Source organism: Passer domesticus, chromosome 5 (assembly GCF_036417665.1).
Source record: "Passer domesticus isolate bPasDom1 chromosome 5, bPasDom1.hap1, whole genome shotgun sequence".
NCBI classification, from domain to species: domain Eukaryota; kingdom Metazoa; phylum Chordata; class Aves; order Passeriformes; family Passeridae; genus Passer; species Passer domesticus.
This window is the reverse complement of record NC_087478.1, coordinates 11,266,013-11,291,920: the sequence shown is the minus strand read 5'-3', so window position 1 is coordinate 11,291,920 and position 25,908 is coordinate 11,266,013. Positions and strand designations below refer to the sequence as shown.

Sequence of the window (25,908 nt, the reverse complement as noted above, 5' to 3'; positions counted from 1 at the left end):
AGCAAGAGGGCACAGGAGCTAAGCATTAGAACAGCACTGCTCAGGAAAAAGACCTTCAGAATTGCTGAAACCACCCGCAGTAAACATTAACAACTGAAATTGCCTGTGGCTAAACTTCTGCTTGGTGCTGTGTTAGCTTTTTGTAGAGTTATCGTGTTCACTGTTTATTTACAATTACTATCTTTTTAAAGCAATGATACAGTATTGCCTTTAATGAATATGCTGAAATCCAGCTGCCAGGAACTGCCTTGATCTCAGCCAAGCAAGCAGAATTCAAACGAGACAAAAAACATGGGCTCAAGAAACAATACATTATTTTGTAGAGGAGTGGGTTGGAGGGCTTTTGGGAATACAAATCAAACTTTACAGTCATTATGTTGTCTGATTTTCATGCCAGCTGTTCCCTAGCATCTAGCTGATTATTTTATCCAGTATTACCTAGAAGTTACCCTTCAGCTAATTAAATTGCAATAGCTTTTCTTTCCCATGGTTAACCACTGGGCAGCAACTGCAAAGGCCTGCAGGCCACTGACACTGGTCTTTTGTGCTCTCAAGCTGCAAGGAAGACTGTCTAAATTAAACATAGAGGCTGTTGGCTGAATTTATAACATTTCAGTTGCTCATTAACAGAGCACTCTTTTGAAGCTGTTGATTAAAAGCTTTCTTCAGGGAATATTACAGTATTCTGTCTGCATGCAGTTCTCTTTTTTCTCATAAGTATTTATGCAGTGAAATAAGTCTGTAAGTGCCAGACAGCCCACTACCTGACAGCTGAGGGCTTTTATCAGAAAGATGAATGGAAGGAGTTTGGATAGCTCATAACAACAATTTTTCAAGAATAACATGCCAAACAAATGATTCTGATGCAGTAACTCAACAGGAAATTCTTGTGGGTAAATTCATCTGATTTAGCTAAACAGGTAGGTTTCTTCTTGCCCTTTAGCAGACTCACTGCAGATTAAGGACCAGTCCTTTTTTATTGCTTTTGTTTGCATTGTACACAAGTGTCATTTCCATCCCTCCCTGTTACTATAACCACATAGAGGTTCCCTGTTTTAAAGCATTATTCTGATTTGATGGTGGATGAGTTTACAAAGCTCCAATATTTATTTCAACTTTTTTCTTATTTTAAGAAAGAGTCACTTCAGAGAATTTTTTCTCCAGAAAATAATTAGGAAGTCATCCAAGTCTCTGGTATGATTCAACTGAAACTGTGATTCAACACTGAAAACTGAAATTAATGTAGTTACTGAAAATATTAGAATTTGGCACCTGTTCAGGCAGTCAAGATAGCCACCATTCTTTGATTCTCTGATTCATTCCTCCTCTGTTCAGAATTGTTCAGGTAGCAATGCTGTGGGCATTTTTCAGCAATCTGTGGAAGGAAAGTAGATTTTTCCATTACCCAAAAATGCTGCTAATACTACTCATCACAGTTTATAATACAGTAAATGTACACTTACATGCTATTGTAACATCCAGGTAACTGAGTTTGCTCTTTTATTTCCTCTCTTAACACCTGCTTTCTCACTCTTTGATTCCTATAATCATACTAATGCTTAAGTTAGCCAACACAAACTACATGTGGCATGTAGTTTTATACTGATAATAATACAGTGTGATTATAGACTTCTCCAAAATAGTCATTGATCCAGGGCAGGTTTTGTTTAGCTATCAAGCTCCCTGTTGTGCTCTAACTGTGGAAACAACATACATGAACATATATGAGCATTCTGCTTTACAGCTCTATCCAACTTCCGACTTGATTTCCCAGTCTGACTGATTGCCATCGTGTTGTAGACTGACAGGATTCATGACATTGTTGCAGACTTGCCAAATTTGTGTCCCATCTCATCTCTCTGTGCTCTAGGTGCTCGTGTACAAAAGCTGTATCACTCACACCTCAGCTGTATAAAACTAGTCCTCTGTGCTCTCCCAATAGTCCGTGGAGGGAAGCAGGCATCTCAACGTTTGGGTTGTCCTTTGTAGTCTGTACCTCTCTTAGGATGGTTACTTAGAAATGTCTCCTCATGGTACCTCCCTCCCCCACTGATTGTAGCAGAGTGAATTAGTAGTTCAGCAGACTCAAACAGCCAACTTCCAGGCAGCCATCCCCAGGCAAAACCAACCTTATCCTGAACTTCAGGCTAGGAGCTCATTACATGTGTCTAAATATCCCTTATCTAAATAGCAGATCCATATATTTCAATATATTAGATGATATTATACAGATTATAAATGCACTTTCTCAAGGGCCCAACAAGTTGAACTTATATTCTGTAAGGACCTACAGCATTTTAATGCAGGAGGCTGGAAATTTTGCAGCATCTTTACATAGTTGTTAATACTGAGTGCTTGCCATTAATTAAATATAAATACAGTAATCACATGAGTATTCCTTGAGTTATTTATTTTATATTACAAGAAGTTTATTTTTTTATGCATGTACATATTCAAGGTTCAAGGAGCAACACGATTTTGAGCTGATTTTAGTGTGATAAACAACCACAATGTAGAAGTTATCAAGGGAAAAGCTAGGACTGTTGACAGATGGTTGGGAAAGAGAAAGTTGGGGATTTTATAAACTGAGAAGCTGTAAGAAGTTTGAAAATGTGGAATATCATTGGTCAGATATTTCTGCTCACATAAGAGGCTAACTTCTTAGAGCTGATACTCAAACTTTTACATTTCAAGTTAATAATCTGATTGCACTGAGTTTATTCACGCATTTTACTAAATATTTTTTCAGACTGATTTCAGATTCACTGGCCTTTTTTACAGTCCTTTGAGGGAAAACAATTTCTAAAGCTTCTTAAACTCACTGCTCTATGTCCCAGATTGATGCCTTTCTCAAATCCCATTGTAGCCCAGAATGGCAGACTACCATTTTTTTTTTTACGGGAGACAGCTGCTTTTGCTAGTCATTTTCTTCCTATCACTTTTCTACATTTTTCTTCTAACTTCCAGATGTTTGGCAGCCAGTGCAGTGCAGTAATTCCAAGAAAGCTTCCAAACATCTACTGAACCCAGACAGTGTGCATGCACAGGTTTTCTCTGCAGTTGATGTGATGCTTTTCCCTCACAAAAGCCACGCAACTCAAGGCTTGTATGCTCAGAAAATCACCAGGTTTGCAGTGTGAGGATTTCATTGCATGTGTGTTAATAAATTGATTTATAAACAAGCTGTTAGTTTGCAACGTCCAGAAGACAAATTGACACAAACACAGAGATCCAGTACACCTTAAATACATTTGCTTGCACGTTTGCCTTTGGAACTTCAGGTGCTGACTGTGAGGCATGAGAGTACCTTTGTGCCTCTGAAATAGATTGATTTTTTTTTTTAAATTTGGAAATCACATTTAACTATGTAAGAACTGGGTTAATATGAGAGGCTTAAGAGATTCACCTAAGAGGCATTTTCAAACACAACATGGTCTTCATAGCAGATAAGCTATAGTATGTGAAAAGAAATAAGGTCTGGAATAGGAATCCAAGTCATTACTACTAAGTAGATCCAGCAGAATTAGGGGATGGGCAGTTACTCTCTAGCTGATTGCAGTTACTGCATTGATAGTAATGCATAAGGGTTGCACTAATTCAAGCATTAGCCATAATCTCATGTGTTTCTGACTGTGCCTATCAGTCATCCCGCTGGTCTATTAATGCTGGCAGATCTACTTTTGTATTATGTAATGTATTTATTTTATCCTGAAATATTCTTCCCAATAAAAAATAAACCCAGAAAGCTTCAGAACTTGCTTCCAGCTGCACAGTGCACAAATTTCACAGCTATTCCTTTTGTCTTTTCCACCTTTTTTTGCCATATGATAAACCTGTATTCCAGTTTTTGCTTTCTAGCAGTGAAATTATCTACTTCTCAATCTTTTCTTTTAGAATTATAAGTGAAGCATTAGGAGTTATTTTTAGTATATTTATACATATAATTTGATCATAAAGGATTTACTGAGAAATTCTAAACACACCAAATCTTCTTGGAACTATTCTGTTCCACTATTTTCCAAAGTTTTCTGTAGCCTGTGGAAAAAGAAATGAAAAAATGTGACATTCCAATTATTATTTCACCCATATAAGGTACTCATGCATTTCTCAGAAATTTATGGATTGACCCTCTCTGTGTCTACATAAAATCTACCCCAGAGAGGTTGTGGACTCCCCATCCCTATAGATGTTTGAGACCAGGCTGGAGGGGGCTCTGGGCAACCTGATCTGGTGTGTACCCACCCATGGCAGGAGGGCTGGAACCAGATGGTCTTTAGGGTCCCTTCCCACCCAAACCATTCTATGATTTCTCCCCCAGACATGTATACTTCAATAAAGACAACACATCTACACAGTCTGCATTAAAGTTCTAGGAACTATGTGCATAGTTGAGATTTGCTATCTGATCTTTACAGCCATAGACTATAAAGTCCCAAATCAAAGTTCAGCACAGTCAATGAGACCTTTAACTTAATTCAAAGTACTTACCTTTAAACAGATTACTTGACTTACATATAATGGTGGCTGACACAATGAGAACATGGATTGGAATGGAATATTTCAGTTGGAAGGGACCGACAATGGCCATGCAGTCCAACTGCCTGACCCATTCAGGGCTGGCTGAAAGTTTAAGTGTGTTGTTAAGGGCATTGTCCAAATGCCCCTTAAACATTGTCAGGCTTGGGGACTGACCAGCCTCTCTAGGTGGTTCCAGCATTTGCCCATTCTCTTAGTAAATAAGTGTTTCCTAATGTCTCTTTTTTACCTCCTTGCTTTGACCTCTGCAAATGCTTGTGTGGGATGACTTGCTTTCATTTGCAAGTTAGAGAATGGAGTAAGACTTCCAGGTAGAAAAGGGAAACAACAGATAAAGACAACTTAGATAAATTAAATGTTCTAAATTGTGTCAGCCTGCTATAACCTGTAACCATTCTCTACTAGTACTCTATTAAGAAAGCAAATGCTTCATTTGCTTTCTAAGTAAGGAACACATAAATTAAACAAGAAAGGAATTGTCAAGAATACCAATGGAAAAAAGGGAGAATCCAAAACTCAAGAATTCAGGAAAGGTAGTTATTTGCCTTTTTACAAGAACTACTACTCCTCCTCTACTACCAATAACAACAATAATAATAACAACAACAACAGTAATAATAAGTATTCCTAAACATCTATACAATAGCTAAGAGGAAATTTTCAAAAAAAGGGAGCCAGACTCCTCAGATTGCTGTATGGTGAGAGAGTGACAAGTGATAGGCATAAATTGAAATGTGAGAGGTTCAAGATAGATTCAAGGGAAAACATTTTCAGTGTGTGTCAGTCAAGCTGTGGAACTGGTTGTCCATACAGCTTGTGAATCTCTGCTCTTGCAGGTTTTCAAAATCCAACAGGATCAAGTCTGATCTGAACTCACAGCTGACCCTGGTTCCAGCAGAGGGTTGGACTATGATCCCCTGCAAATTAAATTCTCCTGAAATCCTGTGGTGATAAATAAGAGGTAATGTGGTTTTACCAGAAAACAACCTATTAATAGCAACATTCTGTAAAAAAACCTCAACAAACAATAAAGAAACCTTGTGGTTTCTCTCCAATAAAGAAACCACGGTATAACTATGTGATTTTCAGAGGTATAGACAATGTGACACAGGAGGTAAGATTGAAAGAATTCATGTGTTCTTCATGTCCATTGATATGGTAAGAAGTAAAAGCCTTAAATTGCAACTTGAAGATTTCAGTTATATTTTATAAAAAGCTTTTGAACTGTGAAGAATATTACACAGTAGCTGAATGGAAAGATCTGAAGAATCAGCAAAACTGCAAATTTTCAAGGTCACATTGAACAAATATCTGTCAGGAGCTGATTAGATAGAGTGGATTCTGCTCTGATGCAAGAAGATGAACTGGAAAATACTTTCAGATCTCTTTTTTAATCATGCCTTAAGAAGCAACTCCATCCTCATTACTAAATTGGCATGAAAAAATGAAGAAGTGTACCAGCGTCACCTCTCCAAGTTTTCTTATATTATGCCAAGTTTTTTTTCTCTACTTCTTAAACCCCTCCTTCCTTCTCTCTCCCCAACTTCATGAACTGAGCATGATGCTATATGGTACAGAATATTCCTTTGGTCAGTTGGGGTTGACTGTCCTGGTTGCATCCCCATTCTAATTTCTTGTGCACCCCCAGCCCATTTGCTGGTGGGCTGGGGTGAGAAACAGAAAAGGCTTTGACTTTGCATAAGCACTGCTTAGCAAGATCAAAAATATCCCTGAATTAACAACACTGTTTCCAGCACAAATCCAACATTTAGCCCAAACCAGCTGCTATGAAGAAGATTACACTTTTCCAGCCAAAACCAGCACACTTAGTGACACAGGTACACAGACACCTTTCAGCTAGGCTTAAAAACACATTCTTGATCTGGTTCATTTCACATTTGTCCTGTCACTACACACACTCATAAAAAATCTCTCTCCAGCTTTCCTGTAGGTCCCCTCCAGGTACTGCAAGGTGCCTTGAAGTCTTCACTTTTTCAGGCTGAACAGCTCCAGCTCCCTGAGTCTATCTTTAGGAGAGATGCTCCAACCATCTGCTCACCTTCTCTGGAGTCACTTTAACAGGTTCACACCCTTCTTATGCTGGGGACCCCGTTCCTGGCTGCAGAACTCCAGGTGCAGTGTCACCTTTGACCTGCTGGCCGTGCTGCTTTGGATGCAGCCCGGGATACATTTGCCTTCCTGGGCTGGCAGCAGGCAGAGCCAGGTCATGATGTGCTTGTCATTTATGAACACCTCCAAGTCCTTCCCCCCTGGGCTGGCTGCTCCTGATCCATCCCCTGCCCAGCCTGTACTTTGCTTGGGATTTCCCTGACCCATGTGCAGAACCTTGTAGGTGGCCTCACTGAACTTCATGAGGTTCACAGCTCATGCAAGTCACTGGTAGTGAAGAATGCTGAGACCAGCCTGACTTAGCAATCCCAAAACTGAACATTCAGAGGAAGAACAATATTTCCCGGCAGAAACTGGCACCTCTGAGGATGTGGCAGAGTTCCTGATAAAGGAGCCAACAAGTGATAGTTCTGATAACGTAGCCTGAAGACATGTGACTCACAGTCAATCACTTTGGACTATAAAAGCTCAGTCACTCTTTTTAATGGCAGGGTTTTCTAACATACCCCTTCTGACTGTGTGGGGAGACTCCTCCCTTGGGTGGGGACACCCCTCAAGGTTAATCCTCGAGGCTGAGAGAGAGATTTGCCCACAGGCATTGTATGAGTGAGTAATATCAATTTCCATAATTATTTTGCTAGCTTTAATATAATTGTTTCAATATTGCTTCACTACATAGTGCACTAGACTAGTAGTTATAGCTACCTATACTGTGCAGTAAATAATTCTGATTAAGGTCTTTTAGTCTTTTCATCATCATAATCAATTTAAATTCTTATCTACTTTATTAATATAAATATATTTGGTTTGCCATCTTTAATCCTGCGGGACAAAGTTGTATAAAGGCTCAATTACACTTATATAATAACTTAGAAATTAAACCATTGAAAATCTGGGTCTAGGATTGGATCCAGCTCCACCCAGACTCCTTTTTGAGAAGGAGTTTAGAAAGCAAGAGTGTCCTTTCTGCACATTGTAACTGAACAGGGCAGGGGGCTCTTCCCAATAGACTTTGTCTGAAGCTCCCACTCTGCCCCTGACACTCTTATAACAATTACCTTTCATTAAATAACAATTATTTTGTTATCTGACTCTAAAAGCATTTTCTGTGGAAGAAGCTTATCAGTGTGTAGCATTGTAATGTACATGACTCAGCATAAATACCTGAGTCATTTTTCATTATTAATTAAAAAAAAAATCTATACCAGAATACTTAGAGAAGCATACATAATTTTCCAAGTTTTAAATAACATATGTGATATTTACGTTCCCTTTAGAAAAGACAATGGCACTTTCTCACCTTTGCTATCTTCAGAGAGTTTACATTGTCAAGAACCCACTATCAAGCAATTACTTATGCATTTTAAGTAATGGTTTTGCATTTCTACTCCAGTTTTTCCAAAACTAAAATACTCTGTTCAGATGCATCTGTTCTCCAGTGACATCTATGATTGCTTTCTTTCATTTATTCAGTGAACCAGCTGTGTTGACTGATGTCTGAGAAATCAAGTTCAGTCACAGAATAATTCCATTGTAGTCAATTTAGTTGCAGCAAAGACCAATTTGACCCATGGAGCTCCGTATATTGTAAAAGGTCATGCAGCCTGTCAGTAGTTCAGACAGGATTTAAATAGAGGATCCTCCTGAATCCCAATTCAAATGAGACTCTTTTGACATCATCATAGTGTCTACATATTCAGACTGACATTTTGTCACTCAGAGCACTGCTTATCTGTTGCCACACCAAAAAGTGACTGTCATGGCTTCAGCCACATGCCCTCATTCTTTATTTCCATTTATTTATAACTCTCTCCTCTATTCAGTGGCAGCTGTTAAAACCAACGTGCATTTCCTTTCTCTCTCCCTCCTGGGAGCTGTGGATGAAGAAGAGGTTTCAGACACATTTCAGGAGGGCAGTAGCAGGGTACTGACCTCAGCCTGGGAACCCAGCAGTTTCATTAGTGCCAGAGCAGCAGCTTGGCAGCTGAAAGCAGCTCTACACAGCACAGAGCATGCCTGCATGGGATGCTGACAGTTACAATAATACTCCAATTATCAAAGACCCTCACTGAATGTAGTGGTTTGGATCATGTGATTTATTGAATCCCCTTCTAGTCCTGTATTTGTATGATGAAGCTAAAAAGGGTTTTATGGAGGCAAGGAAAAGGATGGTCATCATTCTGAATATCTACAAGCAATCACAAGGAAGCTGTGACTTACCTCATTGTTATACTACTTCTTTATTTATTATTATTTCCCTACAGTAACTTTATATTACTTAGAAAGTAATTATTTTCTTGTTTTCCTCTTTCACAATGTATTTTTCATTGTAATATAAACCCTAACTTATTTGAAATTATTCATGTCTGTCACAATACCATCATCATTATATTTCACATAAAACAGAACAAAATGTGCTTTTGAGCATTACCTGTAACTCAGAAGTTCCTTCTCTACAGTCCTCAAATTTGTCAAATTCTTTATAGTGTAAAAGATTTAGATTTGTAATTGTAAACATAACATTTACAGTAATTTCATTATTATATATTTATTACATAAAATTTTGTACATAATTCAATTTAATGTTTTGATTAAACATTACTGTGAAGCATTCTGTAGCTATGTGTGTGTGTATACACACACACACATATATATATATATATGAGCTGATTGTGTAACAGTCTTTCATTGGGTACCTTAACATCCAACGTGATTTGAAATTCAGCTTGCCTCTGCCTGCAACAGGTCCCAAGTAAATTTTGCCCCTCAAGTTCCCTCCTGAAGAGGCTGGATACCATAAGGGTGGTTACTTCTGCACTCTGTAATTAGAAGGGCAAGGATGGGCTTTCTGGTTATGTCCCAGTATAGGCCAGTTTTGTCAGACAGGCTTTTACCAGCTTAGTAGAATTTCTTTTGGTACTAAATTCCTATGCTAGTAAAAATTCCTGTACAGTCAATATCAGAGTGGTGAATTTTTTTTTTTTTCTAGGATAGTTTATTTCACTCAGATATCCAGCACAAACTGTTCCAGCAAGTGTGGGTTTTTTTCTGCAATAAATTGCATCTGCACTGTAACAGTAAACATTGCTCAGTATATAGCAAACCTCAGCCAAAAGGGATTTTGAACTATGACTTCATATTCTAGGATGGAGTGAGAGATGGCACAACATTTTTACTCTGTCATCTAAGAGGATTTTCAATTACGTTCAGATAGTTCAGTTATAAAGCTGTAACATTTTAACTGTAAGAATTTCTATTTTTTTCTTGCTTTAGATTGTGCTTCAGTTACTGGCCAAGACAATGAGTATCTTGCTCTGACACAGCTTATGTCAACCAACTAAATTAGACTTTGTGAACAAGATATTAATACTACACTTGAGAGATCAAAACAATACACTGATAAACTTCAGTTGTGAAGAAGGTTAAACCTTTCATCAAAAGCAATTTTATAATCAAGTTAGTCAAGCTGTCCTGCCCATGATTAATGCACTATCTCTAAGGGAAAGACACCACTGCAGATAAAATTCATGAAGTACTAACCATGCAATTCCAATTAAGATACAGGTTGTTGCATTAAACAAATTAAGCTAGTTTAAGGAACTTACGCTTCCAAGTAGTTAATAAAATGGTATACCCCAAAAATTTCAATAAAAAATTATTCTGTTTCAGCTATTAAATTTCATTGTGAGGAAAAAGAAATGCACTGACCCCTAAATAACCCCACTCTCCTGTCCCTTAGTATTTGTGCTTCTCTTCAGTACAAAGAAGCTCTCATAACTTTTCTGCTTTCATAAACAGAGGACCATATATAGGGTCAGTCTGAGTAGCAAAAGTGCATGAGTAGTCACGAGTACATGCCACTGATGGAAATAAAATTATTAAATCTCCATTTCTTAAGATGAGATGCCAAGCAAAAACTCTTACCTCATGTACAGATGGCTGGAACCTTCCCATCTGTTAGTAACTTCTGGCTTCCAACCCCTGCAGGATGCTAACATCAGTCCTCTGAACATATTAACGTGTCTGGGGAGTATCAGGAGTCAGAGAGATCCCTGTTCTGGGTCTACACAACTACTTCAGCACAGATATTCCCTTGGGACTTTTCCTCAGTTTAGATATGTTTGTGTGTATCAGACATGGAAAAATCAAAACCCACCCAAGAAGCCGTACTAGACTGAGATCTCAACTGGCTCCAGGGAATAGTGAAGCAGGAAACAAGTTTAAAATCCTGATTCTGTTGAACAGCACCTCTGGAGTGGGATGTTCTCATGTTGTGCATGCTGGTGGGGCACAGTTGGTAATACACTGATATATTTCTAGCAGTGTCAGATATTATTTGAACAACAAAACAGTATCATTCTTCACCGGGCATTTTTCCTTTTAAGTTGGAAATTGCATGCTGCACAGATACCAGGTGTCTTTACTTACAGCCTCCAACCACTGACACCTGTATTTGTAGTACAGAAAAAATGCATTTACTCAAGCAGAGCCTCCCAAGCTGTGGCTCTTGTAGCACTGGTGATACACAAACTACTTCCACATCACATGTGGAGCCAGGGCTGCCTACCAGGAGATACTCAGTAGAAGTGTAAGATGAGCATCCCAAATCTGCTGCTGTTGGCAATCAGCTACCACCAGCCTGGAGGCACTTACCTAGTGGGTTACACAGATTCCTATACATAGGCAGTAATTGTTAACAGTAGCTGTTAATGGTCATTGATCAGAACAGCTTTATTATCTAAATCATTCAGGAGATCTTAGACTCCATGAAGTAACAGCAGAAATAACTTCAATCAATATAGATTTGTGTTCAATAATTATGAGTAGAAGTCATTGCTACAAGGCCAGCTTAGCATTAGATATAGTGGTAGATGAAACGATCAGCAAATATCAGGCAAGAAGGAGAAGAAGAAATAAATTAGGAATTTCCACTGGCAAAGTTCAGCAAATCTTCCTGACTATAAGCAACCAAGATATATCTGTACCACTGTGTAAAGAACATAGAAAACAGATAACTCACACAGAACAAGGCAGCTTGATAGTTTTATGATTCCTTTACCTTAAGGAAACTAAAAGAATAACAGATAACAAAAGAGTGAGGCCCGTATTTCTAGTCTCCCAAGACAAGCATTGAGAACTTTGGCCTTGAACATAGGTAAGAATTCTTTACCAATGCAACATACATCCAGTCCCAAGCTTCGAGATAAAATGTACATAAACGTATTATCAGAGCTCCAGACAGTCTTAGATTTCATATTACTGCTAGATATGGGGTGTTTTTCACATCACACCTGAATAGCTTTACTCTATGCCGTCCACTGTCCTTAAGGAAGTAAGGGAATATTTTAAAATTACGTATTTATTTCTGACAACCCAATTCCTCTGGGCTGCGTGCCTCGAAATGCCTCAATTCTCAGCCCATAGTCTGGAAACTTCTGCCAGACGCGAGCAGGGAGTGAGGGGATGGTTGTGACCCAGCACCTGAAGTGACTCGGACACGAGTTTTACATCCCCGAGGCCGAAGGGATGCAGGTGTCTGCAGGGTGGGCTGTTCTGCGGGAGCTTGGCCTTGCAGCTGCCGTGAGTGCCGGTACCCCGGGACGGCGGCACTGCCCCGGGCTGCCGACACAGCCGAGCCCAGGAAACTTCGCCCCGCAGCACCCGGTGGTAGGGGTATGCCCGTGCTCCCAAACGGGACTGCAGGCAGCGCTTACCGCCCCTCGGAGCCGGCCAGGAGCACAACTGAGTGCTTCCCTTTTGCCGGTGCCGAGGAGCAGCCCGGCCTCCAGGGGCAGAACGTGCCGGCAGCTCTGACACTGTCCCGCCGCGGCTCCGGGACTGCCCGCGTCCCTCAGACACGGCCCCCCGCCGCCATCTTGCTAACGGCGCCGCTCCAGGGCGCGGGGCCGGGCGCTGTGGTGCCCTCTGCCCGCCGCGGTGAGGGGCCGGGTGTCGCGGAGCCCCGGCTCGCCATGGCGGGGCGCCGGGCGCTGTGGAGCTACTCCGTGCAGCTCGTCGCTCTGCCCTCAGCGGCGGGCTGGTCAGGTGGAACGCCGCAGCCGTTTAACAGCTCCTACCGGAGACCTACAGAGCCGCCGCCGTGGAAGGGGTGGAGCGGCACCATGGAGGAGGAGGAGAAGGGGGACGAGACTCTTCAGGGGCGGCGGCAGCAGCCGGGGAGGTGAGCGGCGCTCCAGCGGCAGCAGCGCTCTGGGGCCGGGGGTCTCTGCCCCCGCGCCTCCCTGTGAGCAGGGGGAACCGGACCGAGCCGAGCGGCGGCTCCCGCCCCGTGCCCGTCCGGAGGGCAGGCACTGCCCGGGCCGCCGCCGTCAGAGCCCGGCTGGCGGCCGGAGGAGCGGAGCACCTGCTCCGAGCGCGGCCGCGGGGCGCTCCACACACACGCACGGTACCGGGGCCCCGCCGGTGAGTGTGGGGTGACCGGGCTGAGCCGCTGCGGGAAGCGGTGGGAGCGGGGTGGAGCGGGAGCGGGCACCCGCTCGGAAAAGTTCGCGGGTGGGCGGGTGAGGTGCGTGGGGCCGGCGAGCCCGGCTCCGGCCGGGCAGGAGCGGCACAGCCCGGCTGCCCACGGAGCTCGGCTGTGCCCCTGCCCCGCTCGGCACGGACCCCCACGGGTGCCAGCTCCAACACCAGCTGCGGCCGGGGCATCCTTTCGCTCCAGCGAAAGAAACCCTGCAAGAAAAGTCCTGCGTTCGCTCAAGGCTTTCGTTTCTGTCACTTGACAGTAAAACATGCTGCAGCAGCGCTGGGGAAGAAACAAGTTATATAATCAAAAAAAAAAAAAAAAAATCCGCTTCATAGTGTCGGCGGCTTGGAGAATGTTTTCTTTTGAAGAGAAGACACGAACAGATGTTTCTGTTCGAATTGTGTAGTGCGAAGTGGAGGATGTTAAGGAGGTCATTTAATGTAATTAGTGCAGTCAAATAATCTCAATGATCGTCAATTATCTCTAGCTAGCAAGGGTTTGGGGAAAGTGTTTGTTGACTGCATGCAGTAAAATTAATGAACTTATGCAGAAATGTTTTTTCTGGTGATGATTATGATTTCTTCCATTTGCTAAATGGCGATTATGAAGCAAGTTTTTAGTTTTAGAGGCAAGTGCTGTTTGTACTTAAGTATTTTTTCTTTAATTCTCAAACTGCACTGACTAAAGTGACATCAAAATTAAAGGTAGTAACAGGAAAACTACTTCAGTTTCCTTGCAAAAAAAACTTTGAAAAGAGTATTTTTTATTTATAGTAGCAGCTGTATTAGTTAAGAAAGTAGGAAGCTTATCTTATTTTGTAGATAACATTTTGAGGAAGACAAGAATATTCTTCTTTTTACTTATTAATTCAAGAATTATTGCAACAATGGCTTTCAAAATACCCCAAATTATCTCTAACTGAAATGCCTATTCTAAAAAACAATGGGAATTTTTAATACCTGGAGGTTGGAAAGCCCTGTTTGATTCAGTTATGGATGATGGAGGGTTGTTTTTGGGAGAGGAGGGAAGTAAGGGATGACAGTGAAACTGTTCAAATATAAATAACAGTTATTCAGCTTCTGCTTGGCCTCAAATCAAAAGAGATGTGAAGCCTTTTTAAGAGGAAGCAATCCACTATTATAATTTTGTTCACTTGCATTAACTAAGTAGATTTGAGGAACAACCAGGAGAAAAATGCTATTTCCTCAGCCTTTATAAGCTCAAGATTGAACCAAAACTGTTAATTCTTCATTCAGAAATAGCTTTTAAGTTCTTTTCAGCAAAAAAGGAAAGCAATTCTTTTGTCTGAGATGAGAAAAACAGAAATGCTGCTATATTAATTAGTGTCTTTATATGTAACACCTGCAGTGAAATTAGTTTTGTTTTTTGTCACATCTATGAATCCTTTCTTTATCTCCCCTTAATTTTTTTCAGTCTACTGCTTGAACTTTATAGGCTGCAGTGTGAGCCCTACTTCTAATACATTCAGAGCCAGGACCATGGAAAATCACTTGATTACCTTGTGCCTAAAGATTTGAGCAAAAAGGATTTTTCTGTAAGCTAGGTGTTGCACTTAGTTTAAATATTCTTAGAAAATCTAGGAAAGAAGTTATGTGTTATATACTCGTGACATATAACATCTTGGTGTTTAGCAGCTGTGCAAGAAAGGAGTAATTTTGGGTTTGAACAGCCTACAATTGTGCCCAAGTAGATAAAACTGGCAAAGCTGTTCAGGAAAGAGAACTGGGCATTGCCAGCTGACAGTGTGCAAAACAAAGTTTGATAAGATGTGTGAGTGAAAAATTGGGTGTTGAAGAATTTCTGTCAAGAGTTACTTCTTCTGTAAGACCTGTTAGCTGTGGTTGGAGTTGGAAGTTCTACTGCCTGATGAGTAAGGCTTATGATATTACAACAGGTTTTATTGCTGGAAATATTTTTGTCATGCTTTGGACTGGTTTTTGTGGGAAGGCTTCGGTGATATTCAACTGTTTCTGATAAGAATGTGGCAATAGCAAGGTGTTTATGTGTGTCTGTTCAGCTGTGTTTGCATGAAACACTTTGTCTCCTTAAAACACCTACCTGTTAAGGATGGTGCCTTGAAAATTAGTAGATGGCTCATGTTTGTGTTGGAAGTATACCTTTACTCTTTCATAAGAAGAAAAACCCAAACCACAGAACTTCCAGTATTAACACTTCTGTTGTTGACTAACAACCAAAGCATTTGCATTTCGTTTAGAGTACATGAAGACATTGTAATCTAGAGTTGTGGGGATGGAATCAAAGGCCCTTTATATTTAGGGGAAAAGGGTGTAATGAAAAACATTTACGTATCATGATGTTTCCAGTTTCCTTCAGGATTGATGTTTTGCTGTGTCTCTGTACTGTTCCTTGGAATTTCTTCTTAAAGTGGGTGTGTTTCAGTTAAAGAACTATAAGGGTGCTGTATTGGGTGGGTTTTCTGGCTTTCCAGTATGAAGTTTGGATGTTCAAAACTTTCATTATTTAGAAAGGCTGGTGACCTTTTGGCTTAACTCATTTTAAAGTTGGCCTTTGAACAGGTGCATTGAAGAAAAACATCTATTTCAGTAAAAAAAAAAAAAAATTCACTTCCTTCTCTTACCTGACCTGGAAATGATATGATTGAATTTCAATAAATTTTAATTCAAATGTAAAAATAGTTCTGTAAAATCCATATATGTATGGGGTGCATGTAAATACATAAAGAGAAAGAATGTCTTTAGGACAAGCAAAAGTTGATTTTTATATTGAAAATCAAGTAGAATTGAAAGAATTCAGGGAAGTATTTTCATGTTGCAGAGAAACTACGCTGGACCCAATGTGCCTGGACCTTGAACTGAAGAGGGAATCAAAATAGACAACCCTTGAAATATGAATATAAACAAAAATTTTATGACTGTCTATTAACTTAAAAATAAAATTGAGTTCTTGGGTGTTGCTGCACTTCCTGGATAACTGAGGTTTTATAGAGTTTTAAAGGATTATTCTTGATGTGAGTCTAGAGGAAGTTTGCATAGGTGTTTGTTTCTTTCTGGCGTGGGGAGATGAGGAAAAAGAAAATTAAAAGGTTTAGTAAATGAGGTGGAGATAGCAATTGCACACATGAAAGTGCTGGAGTCTATAGTAAATGAACTTTTGATCCTACTTTGCCATGTCAATCCTATGCATCAAAGCTTTAACATGATTTCTGCTCATTTTTATGGAAACAGTTCTTACCTTGCCTCTCTAACCACATGCTACAAAGGAAACCAGTTTTCTCTCACAGCATGTTGAAGTGGAGCTTTAATTTCATTACACGTAATAGCATTTGGGTTTAGTCATATCTAATCGACATTAAGATGTTAGATAGAAAACCTTTACCCTTAGGATGGAGCGTGAGCTTGTAATAGTTTAAAACTTTTTTTTAGTTAAGAGGAATGTATGCTAACAGCTTCAATAACATCATAACTTAAAATGCAAACTCCAAGATGTAGAGGCTGTTAACACACAGGAGTGGCTAAAGTGTGTTTTTAAATGCTCAAGTTCAAAGTTTGACAATTTTTTCTAGCAGTAAACCCCATCCTGGCAAGGCGTGCCTCTCTCATTAACTGGAGTCACATCAGTAACCAACTGAAACTAATGAGCTGCTCGTTTGCATAAATAGTTACACCAGCGTTAAAGCTGGGCTCTGCCTTGGTACAAATTTCATGTTTGCTCTTTTGGAGAAGCTTTATTGAAATTCTAAGTATGAGGGGCCATCCCTGGAGATTGTAGTTGCTGTTGGAATCCACAACATACCTGTACAGCTGTGTGCATATGGTATCTACACTTAGTTTTCTGTTGATTTAAAAATTGTTTGCATTTGGTTTGTGACCTGGGTGTTGTCTTGTGTACCATAACACAGCTGCAATGCACAAACCTTGCTTCTGTGTGTCAGCCCCAGTCCTGCAGAGCAGGTAAGAAAACTTTGATTCCAGCGCTTGTTCTTTCAACATTCATCCCTATAAATTAACTAGTTGTTTAGGGAGAGCAAAGGAAAGCAATTTCCTTTCTGGTGTAGGGAGATTTGACTCCAGCTTCCCTTTGGTGACTGCTTCAGCAATAGCACAGAATTACACTGCTCATGTGCTTAATCATAATGATAGTCTAGGCTGCTCTTTCAGATGTGATGGCCACAAGCCAACTCTTGGGTTTTTATTCAAGACTGCAGTAAAAGATGAGGGTAGAGAGGAAAAGAATTTATTTTAAAGGCCTATATCACTAAAGAAATGGGCTCTTGGGTCTGTCATCTGTCATGTTCTGCTGCATGTCCCCTATGGACTGTCATATCAGGGATCACAACCTAAACAGGATAGGCATGTAACAAAAATCTCCTGTCATATTATCACAGATCACAGACGTGTTTGGGGAATACAGAATGCTCATATTGGACGGGGACAATCAGCTGGGGCACCTGGAAACAAAGGGAAAATAGTTATGTATTGTCCCAGATGCCGGATCTTTATTCAGTTGACACAATGCCCGCAGCTGGTCAGATTTAACCCAGCCTTTAGAAATAATTGGCTCCAGGGACTACTGATGGGTCTGTCTCTAAAGCCTATTTGCATTTGTATCCAGAGGCATGTAAAGGTGTAGCTGATAGGCATGAATAACTTTCTGTTGGTTTAGTTCCCCTAATGAATACCAGCAAAATAGAGGTGGAATGTAGTAATGGGAGTGGGCTGCCTTGTGGGTGGTAGGTAGCTATTGAATGTGCTTGGTTATAATATGAAACATTACTATCCAAGGAGGTAAATGGAGAGTTGCAGCATCATCAGTCCTAAGTGTAAATGAAACCTTGGAAGAGAATAGATTGACAATGAAAGGGTAGGAGGAATTGTTGAACCTCACTTGGTGGTATGTGTAACTGAGCTACACAGTCAATTCTAAATGGAGGATATTTAATTAATTTTTTTTTTTCTAGGCCAGGGCTGGCATAAGCAGTTTTTGTTTACAACAATCTATTCCTGTTCTCACCCTTCCCTGTCCTAACCAGTTTGTTGGTATAAACACTTGCATGGTTGCTCAGTGATGCAGGTGAAAATTAAGTGCTTCTCTAGGGATGGTAAGGTAAGAAGTGACTATCAGCTAGATTAGTTTCTTAAACAAGATCACCATGTGGACAAAAGTATTTGTTTTGGCAAGCCTGGGTGAGTAGTGAGGACAGAAATTGATTGGCTCATGGTGGTAGCTGCTTAAGTAATACAGCTGCCAAAGAAAAAGCCTAACAACAGATGACCATGGGTAGATGTCTCACCTTTTTTTTTTTTATTATTTGTAATCTTATTTTTCTCCATGATGTCTAAATAAAACTTTGCTTTGTTTTACTGTTGATCCTCAAAGCTAGATAAGAATGGTAAAGGATTTATTCTAATTCCATGAGGCTGTTTATGGAGAGAGCTATTCCTTTTTCTGTTATCAACTCTTTTATTCATCTTTCTTGAATAGTACACAAGGACAATGTAGAATCAGGATACTTAGAGATCTGTTGAATGAAAATTTTGGCAACACTTTTTGTTACTAAGGATTTTTAATGTGATTCAAATAATAGAAGTATTCACAGATCAGCTAATGCAAGCTGGAGAGATCTTTGTGTGAAATCCTAATAACAAGAGCATCTGGAATAATTGCTGGTGCAACTGCTGTGCAGTGATAAAAAAGTAGGTATAGTGAAAGAAAACTTCAAGATGTGTAGCTGTATACAGTTCACAGAAAGCTCAGGTTCTTATTCTGGTAAGTCTACAATGGTAATATGGAACAACTTGAAGTACTGCACAATAAAAGTTTAAATGCATTCAGAATTTTCCAGTCGCAAACTGTTCATTAATTAAAGCAGCCAATTTCAGACCTGAAGGGAAAATAAAAGCAGAGCCAAAACTTAGCTGGCAGTCATTTGATAGTAAAGCTTGTGGGAGCCAATTACTTACATGGTCCCTAGTGTTTGCAAATACCTTTCCTTCTAACTGAAACAATTTTTTGTTTTATTTCAAGCCAAAATGCATGGGTTTTTGCAGTCATTAAAAATATGTATAATGAAAGAAAAGTTCAGAGTTGTGTAGCTGTGTATGTAGAAAGCTCAGAGTCTTGTTTTGGTAAGGCTGCAGTGGTGTGAGTTTGCTTGGAATTATGTGCTGTGTCTTCTAGGTGATCATTAGCGCAGCCTACTTCTGGATGTAGTTTACACAGAGACAGATTAAAAATGAACCAAACCCCTTACTTCAAAAAAGCAGAGAAATTCAAGGTATTTGGGAAGCTATGGAATGTTTACCAGGCAATTGTAAAGTTTTGGAAGTTGTTGTGTTCTGGTAAACCATAGCTTCATAGTAATTCTTAAACTGTCAGGCCTGTGGATTTGTTGCTTAAGGACCACATTTCTGTGTAGAAAAGAGGGGTAAGACTGTTTTGGCTGACTTGATGCTTTGTAGCATGTTGTGCATGGCTCTGTGATTAGTAGGGGGAATTAAGTTTTGTTTCGTCGGGCCAGGGTTTTATGAGCCTTTAAAAGAAAACTTAATACACACAAAGGATAGCTCAGCTATTACCTTTGGAGGCAAATAATGAGCAGGATGGCTTCTGCTGCAGTGTTGGAAACCAAACTGTTTAATAAAAGGAAAAACAATAAACAGAAAATCCGATCCAGGTACAGAGGTCTGCTCCTGGTAAAACACCTTCACAAAAGCCTCGCAGTTTTTTTGTCTTCTCTTTTTCTACCTGATGGCCCAGGCGGGATCTTTTGGCTCTCATCCAATTAGGTGACCCTAAGGTTTTAGTGAAGTCTCTGGGGTCCTATAAGGTGGCTTTTCACCTGATCGTTGGGAGAAACTTCTGGGCTTTCTTCCTTTTTTGGGGGACAAAGGCTAGTTTGTCCCTCTCTCATTGGGGGCATCCCCCTACACTCCTTCAGGGGGAACTACATCCACTGCATTTATGGAGCAGCAGATATTAGCAGAGACTGAGTGGAAAAGCTGAAGACAAGAGATTTTATGCCTAAGTTCAAGTAATTTGTTTAAAAGACCATTTTTTTCTTTTAAAAAGAGAAAATATAATGGCAGAGTGCTTCTTGTAATGTTGTTGTATCTTTTTGCAAATCTTTTGAAACAGAGCATTAAAGTATTTAGCAAAATTTTTATTTTCCTAAATAAACAAAAGGCTCAAAGCCAAAATATTTGTATCCAAATTTTCAGTTATATAAGCAATGTTAAAATAAACCATTTACCCAAAACCTGTTGTCCTAAGGGCTGTATCCTGTTTCCAGGTGTAAGCCAGTTTAGTGGGATGTCAGACATAGATCTTCCAAGTCTTGCCAGATCTACAACTTTGCTCTTCCTTTGTGGATTATGAGGGGTGCCTCAGTATTTGATGTTGGAAAACTTGATCTGTGAGCTCCGCATTTTGATTCATGTTAAACTTTGTCTTATTCATCAGCCAGTAGTGGTTCTCCCCTCTATCTAGAACACCTTCTGGCCTTGTGGATTTGGATGACTAATGGTCTTCTTTAGGAGTTTGTATGTGTTGGTTCATTTCCTCTTCTGAATTCAGATGAAACAGTGAAGCATCTCTGAGGACAGAGAGAGGGTGGTTGCCTTGTGTCTCTCCTGAGCCCCTCTTACAAACAGTCAATGCACTTGCCCTCCTCTCTTGGGGTAAGTTGCCTCATCCTGAAGGATTGGTTCCATTTGCCAGGAAAGCTGTTTAATGATTTTAAGCAGAATAGTAGTTTTTCTTTATGTTTAAAAGCATAAAAAGATTTTGTGTAGAACTTTATGTAACAATAAACCTTCACCAGGGCTGTGATCCTTTCCCTCTGTCCCTGCTAAGTGAACAGAAGTCTGCTCCAGTTTGATTTTTTATATCTCTACAGCTCATCAATTTTGCTGCTATTGAAGTACTTAAAGTAGTTTTTCAAGTGCCAAATTATTATTTTTGAGTAGGAAGAATTTAGGAAAGCTGACAGAAAAACCAACTGATTTCTGATTGGGTATTTTCTAGTATTTAAAGTATACCTGTTAAATCTCCTTATCTGTGGAGGCTTTCTTTTGCAAAAGCATAAGAATCTCCTTGAACTAATAATTGGTTGAGTTTTATTTTAAGCTAATGATTTCTGGCTTTCAAGAAATTATCATCTTGGTCTTCTATATGAGAAAGCTACGTCATGAATATTGTAGGATATATTTAATAAATTTAAATGGAACAGAAACTATCTGGCAAGACTTATACTTCAAAGGAGCCTACAGTTCATCAGGAATACTTTAACTGATTGTAAATGTGTCCCTTTCTTATGCATGTAAAAGGTTTAAAGTATTCTGTGAGCACTGAGGTCTTTTATCCCTTCAGTTGCTTATGGAATACTAATGAAAGTAATGTATGTGCTTCATGTGGAAAATATGTTGGCAGACAGAGATACCTGCAGTGCCTTAAATGCTTTGGCATTGTCTCTGTTTAATCAGCATAGTCGATCCCTGCTTCCCTTAGGGGTTTATACTTTCAGAAAAAGATCAAAGGTTTATATGAAGGCTTAAGCAAAAGTAAAATTCACCTATTTTAGAGATGAATGAATAGATCAGAAGCTTAAAAATGAAACTTTAGGCATCCCAGTCTCTAATATAAAATGTCTTGTAGGAGCAATAATTATGGTAGTCATATATATTTAAAAAAATCAGACATCTGAGATGTTAAGAGAATAATTTCCTGGAATTAAGTACTTATCTGATTAAACTTTTGTGATTTGTTTTCATGATGCTTTCTAAAAGAGTAGCTGTTTTATAGTGTGTCTGTGTGCTTTGCTAAATTAATAAACTGACTTGCCATTGAAAATGCTCTTTGAGGAATGCAAAAGACAACCCAAACCCAGCTCTTACATTAAAGTAACAGCTAAAATATTCGTTTTTGGGTGTTCTGTCTGCCTTTCTGTGGCACTGATTCCTTGTGTTACCATTTACATCTGCTTAAAACGCTGTAGAGCAAGATGAGTGTTTCATTGAAGGCTAATTCCGGGAAGTGTTTAGTGGAATAGAGGAAAAAAGCCTTGAAACAGCAACAGTTAAATTTAAATTATGATGCAGATATGGTATCCTAATGCTAAATGGGAAATACGTAAGTGGAGTGGTTTTAGTAAAACTGCAAGGAAACAGGAGTACAAAGCAATTACATAAAATAAGATTATGACTAGGTGTAAAAAAAATCTATCAGCCATGTTTTCTGAATGCCCTTCATGCATTTTTATTAGAAATTAATTTTGATGTGTTAGTATTTTATCTCTACTGTATGGTACAACAATGGTTTTTTGGTTCAGAAAATTTCACACTATTTATCAATTGCTGTGTTCTTTGCAGCTGATACCATACTTAGTGTTTAGTTGTCAGCTGCTGCTGAAATAGCAAAAATGGACTCTGCATTTGAAGCTGGAGCAGCATCAGCAGATGCATTTGGGTTCCGTTTGCTGACACATGTGTGTAATATCTTAGCTGAAATTTGCAGTGAACAATATATTTAATTTTCCCTGTAATTGAGCTTATAGGGTACAGAGTGAGTTGTACAATTTCTAAGAAAACTCTGAGCTTCAATTCTGTTCTCTGTTTGCATGGACTGCCTTGCCTACATCAGCCCAGTGCTTCTGAGTGTTTGAGTTAGTGAAACAGTAGATAGGACAAAACTGTGTCCATCTACTAGATGTGGTGGAGAATTTTCTACAGGATGAACTTCACAAATTGTTATTAAAAATTATTCGCGCACCTAAGGAAATATAGAATAGAATGTAAATTAATATACTAGAATGTAAATTAATATACTGTAAATTAATATACTATAATATAAATTAATATAATATTTACCTAAGTAAATAGTGCTGTCTGTTCATTACTAGTTGTCTTCCAGTTTTAATTTGGTGGAATTTGTAAATGCCAGAAAGTTGTGCACTCATTAAAACAGTAACCATTTTTTTAAGCTAAGAGAACAGTTTATTTACTTTCAATGTTTCAGTTGAAAGTAAATATAGAAATTGAAGCATTTAGATTAAATTTAATTGCTTTGGCAACTTCTAAAATAAAATAGGGATATTTGGGTTTTCTGCCTTGAATATAATTCGATTATATTTGTTAAGTCTGCAACACCTAAGTGCAGTTTGGAATAAGAGACTCTGACTACTGAGTTCGTAGTTTTCTAAGAAATGTACCAGAATTGTGACTTCATAGAAATAAGTTTTTCTCAGTTATTTTCTCACTTTTTTATATTTCACAATGGAATTAAGAGTGCATGTTGCAACTGGAATTTAAAATATTTCAATTTACTGTGGCTTTTCACCAGTCAGTTCAGTTAAATGTGTATCAAAATTGTATTTGAAACTGTTATTTACCTTTATTGTAATAAACTTCATGTTTGTTTTAGACAAAATACGAAACAATACCAAATATTTTTTGTGTTCTGAATTTCCTGCATGTGTGTGGGTAGAAGTGTTAGTTATGCTACACAAGACTGCTGTTTTTACTACAAAACCAAGTCACTATATAGGCAAATCCTAAGGTACAGTATAGTTCCAGAGTCTCTTGCACAGACTTGCAGGATTGTGTTACATCAGTCACTAAATGTCACAAGTTTCAGGTGAAATGACTGTTCTTCCAAAATGTGAATTAAGGAGCCCTTCCCCCTCACTTTTGCCGTTGGTAGATACTGGTGTTAGTATAGGAAGCTGTGCATTCCAGGGAGTAAAATTCAGCCTGAACTACAAAGAGACCTGATGTCTGCTTGTCACAGCATGTTTTTGAAGTCTTTTGTGTAATAGTGACTGGTTTAAAAGCATATTTTGCTGATTAAAAAAATACAGTAGGTCATAAAACAGGAAAGGCGGGCTTGTTCCTAAGGTGTGTGAGAACATTCAGTCTTATGAATGTTGATGCTAGACCAAGAAAATATTGATTAATTTAAAATTTGATTTAGTTCTCCTGAAAAAGGTATGGATAAGAACACAGATGAAGAGCAGCCTTCAACTGCCTGTAGCCAGTACCCCAAGGAAGCAGTGAAGAAACGTCAGAATTCGGGTCGAGCTTCCGGGGGCAATGATTCTTCCAGGACCTTCAGAAAAAGCTTCAGGCTGGACTACAGATTAGAAGAGGATGTAACTAAATCAAAGAGGGGCAAAGATGGGAGATTTGTCAACCCATGGCCAACATGGAAATCACCAACCTTACCCAACATTCTGAAATGGTCCTTCATGGAAAAAAATAACAGCAATGTGCCACGCTCCAAGCAGGTGAATACTTCCATGTTTTACTTTTGTGATTAAGACTGCTTTTACCTCTGCTCTAATCAACAAAATAGGACAGTTTCTAACTAATACTCATTAGGCATCTTCTGGAGACTTTTCTAAGTCTTACTTTTCTGATTTTATTGACATTTTATTGTTTTCAAAAGGTAGGTTAATACTTTCTACCTCTTTAATTTTTATCTCCTTGTTAGTTCCACATGCTTTAATTTATACAGATCAGTTTATATTTATAAAAACAAAAAAAAATTGGCCCCCTAGCTCAGTCATAAACCCATTACAGCCCTTCCTTTTTAATAGGTGTTGCCTTATGAAGCATACTATTAACTTAATTTGTGTTGCATGAAATAGCTTATTTCATGACATATCCAATTTTTAAAATTTTCCCTTTTTTTTCCTGATGGCAATTTAATACATATGTTGCATCTCTTGCATGAAGATGTAATAGTTTCTGTCACCTACTTATGAAAATACTTACAAATCTGTTTTTTTGTTTCAGTACACCAGGAGAAAAAATTGCATATCTTAAAACTAACCTGAGCAAGTATTTGTACTGAAACACTTAAAGTACAGTGCCAGTTTACGGGGTAACATTGTTACTTGGTGAAATGCTTTTGTCAGATACTGTATGTAAAGAAGGAGACAGGAGAAGCTTCTTTCCCATGAAGAGTAATGGGTACTGGAGAGCCACGAGTTCTCTTTATGGTCACAGGAGGTATGTAGATGACCAGGTTTTGACAGAATTACTTCTCAGTGCATTTCTGATGTGTTGACTGTACTTCAGAAAAGCTGTGCAGAAGGGTGCACAACTAAGGACAGTATTTTTTAACAAGCAGGTGTTAATAATGCTTTTAAGCATGCAGGAAGGTATGCACAAGCTATAAATCTCACAGCCAGTATTTAGTAAAGAGCTTTCCATTTTGTCTTACCTGAACTACCTGTGAAGGAAGGAATTCTATCAGTTTTATGGACAGGAAAGCCACGTTAGGCATTAACACATGATGGTCAGAGGTTTAGGGATGTTTAAGGAACAAATAAATTTGCTGTAATATAATAATAATAATAAATAATTTGTCTTAGAAAGAAGAACAGCAAACTTATGTCAGTCTTGGGATCCCATCCAGCAAATTTGGTGTCTTCCTTGTGGTGACAATGTTTGCTTCAGTGTGTACAGTTTTCTAGACAGTGTGGTGGCCACATTTTCATGAAATGCACACCTATATGTTTTCAGTTGCCTTAGACTGCTGCTCTCCTTGGTATGTGTAGAACAGGCTTCATGAATTCCCAGTGCCAGTCTGAAACCTGGGTAGTGGCTGAAGTCCCTCAAAGGCAGTGCTGAGGTGTACTGTGGAGTGCAGAGCATACAACACTCTGATGGAGTGCAGAGCTACAGCACTCCCCTTTAATTTACAGTTTGTCCCTACAATAAAGGATGATCACACAGAAATCTACAGGGCACCAGTTG

At 39.2% G+C, this 25,908-nt stretch overlaps 1 protein-coding gene across 7 annotated transcripts in view; it reads left to right on the top strand.

Annotated features, from left to right (window-relative positions):
* Positions 1 to 12,537: 12,537 nt before the first annotated feature.
* The window catches only part of NAPEPLD (N-acyl phosphatidylethanolamine phospholipase D), a 24,541-nt gene continuing 11,170 nt past the window's right edge, over positions 12,538 to 25,908 (top strand). For 2 of the 7 annotated variants that reach the window (XR_010363423.1, XR_010363422.1), the window contains exons 1-2: positions 12,538 to 12,847; positions 24,119 to 24,431. Coding sequence is in view for 3 of the 7 variants with exons in the window: in XM_064421946.1 (XP_064278016.1) it covers positions 12,639 to 12,847; positions 24,119 to 24,431 (522 nt within the window). In the remaining 4 variants the exon portion in view is untranslated. The other 5 variants (XR_010363421.1, XR_010363420.1, XM_064421946.1 and 2 more) reach the window with 4 other exon arrangements.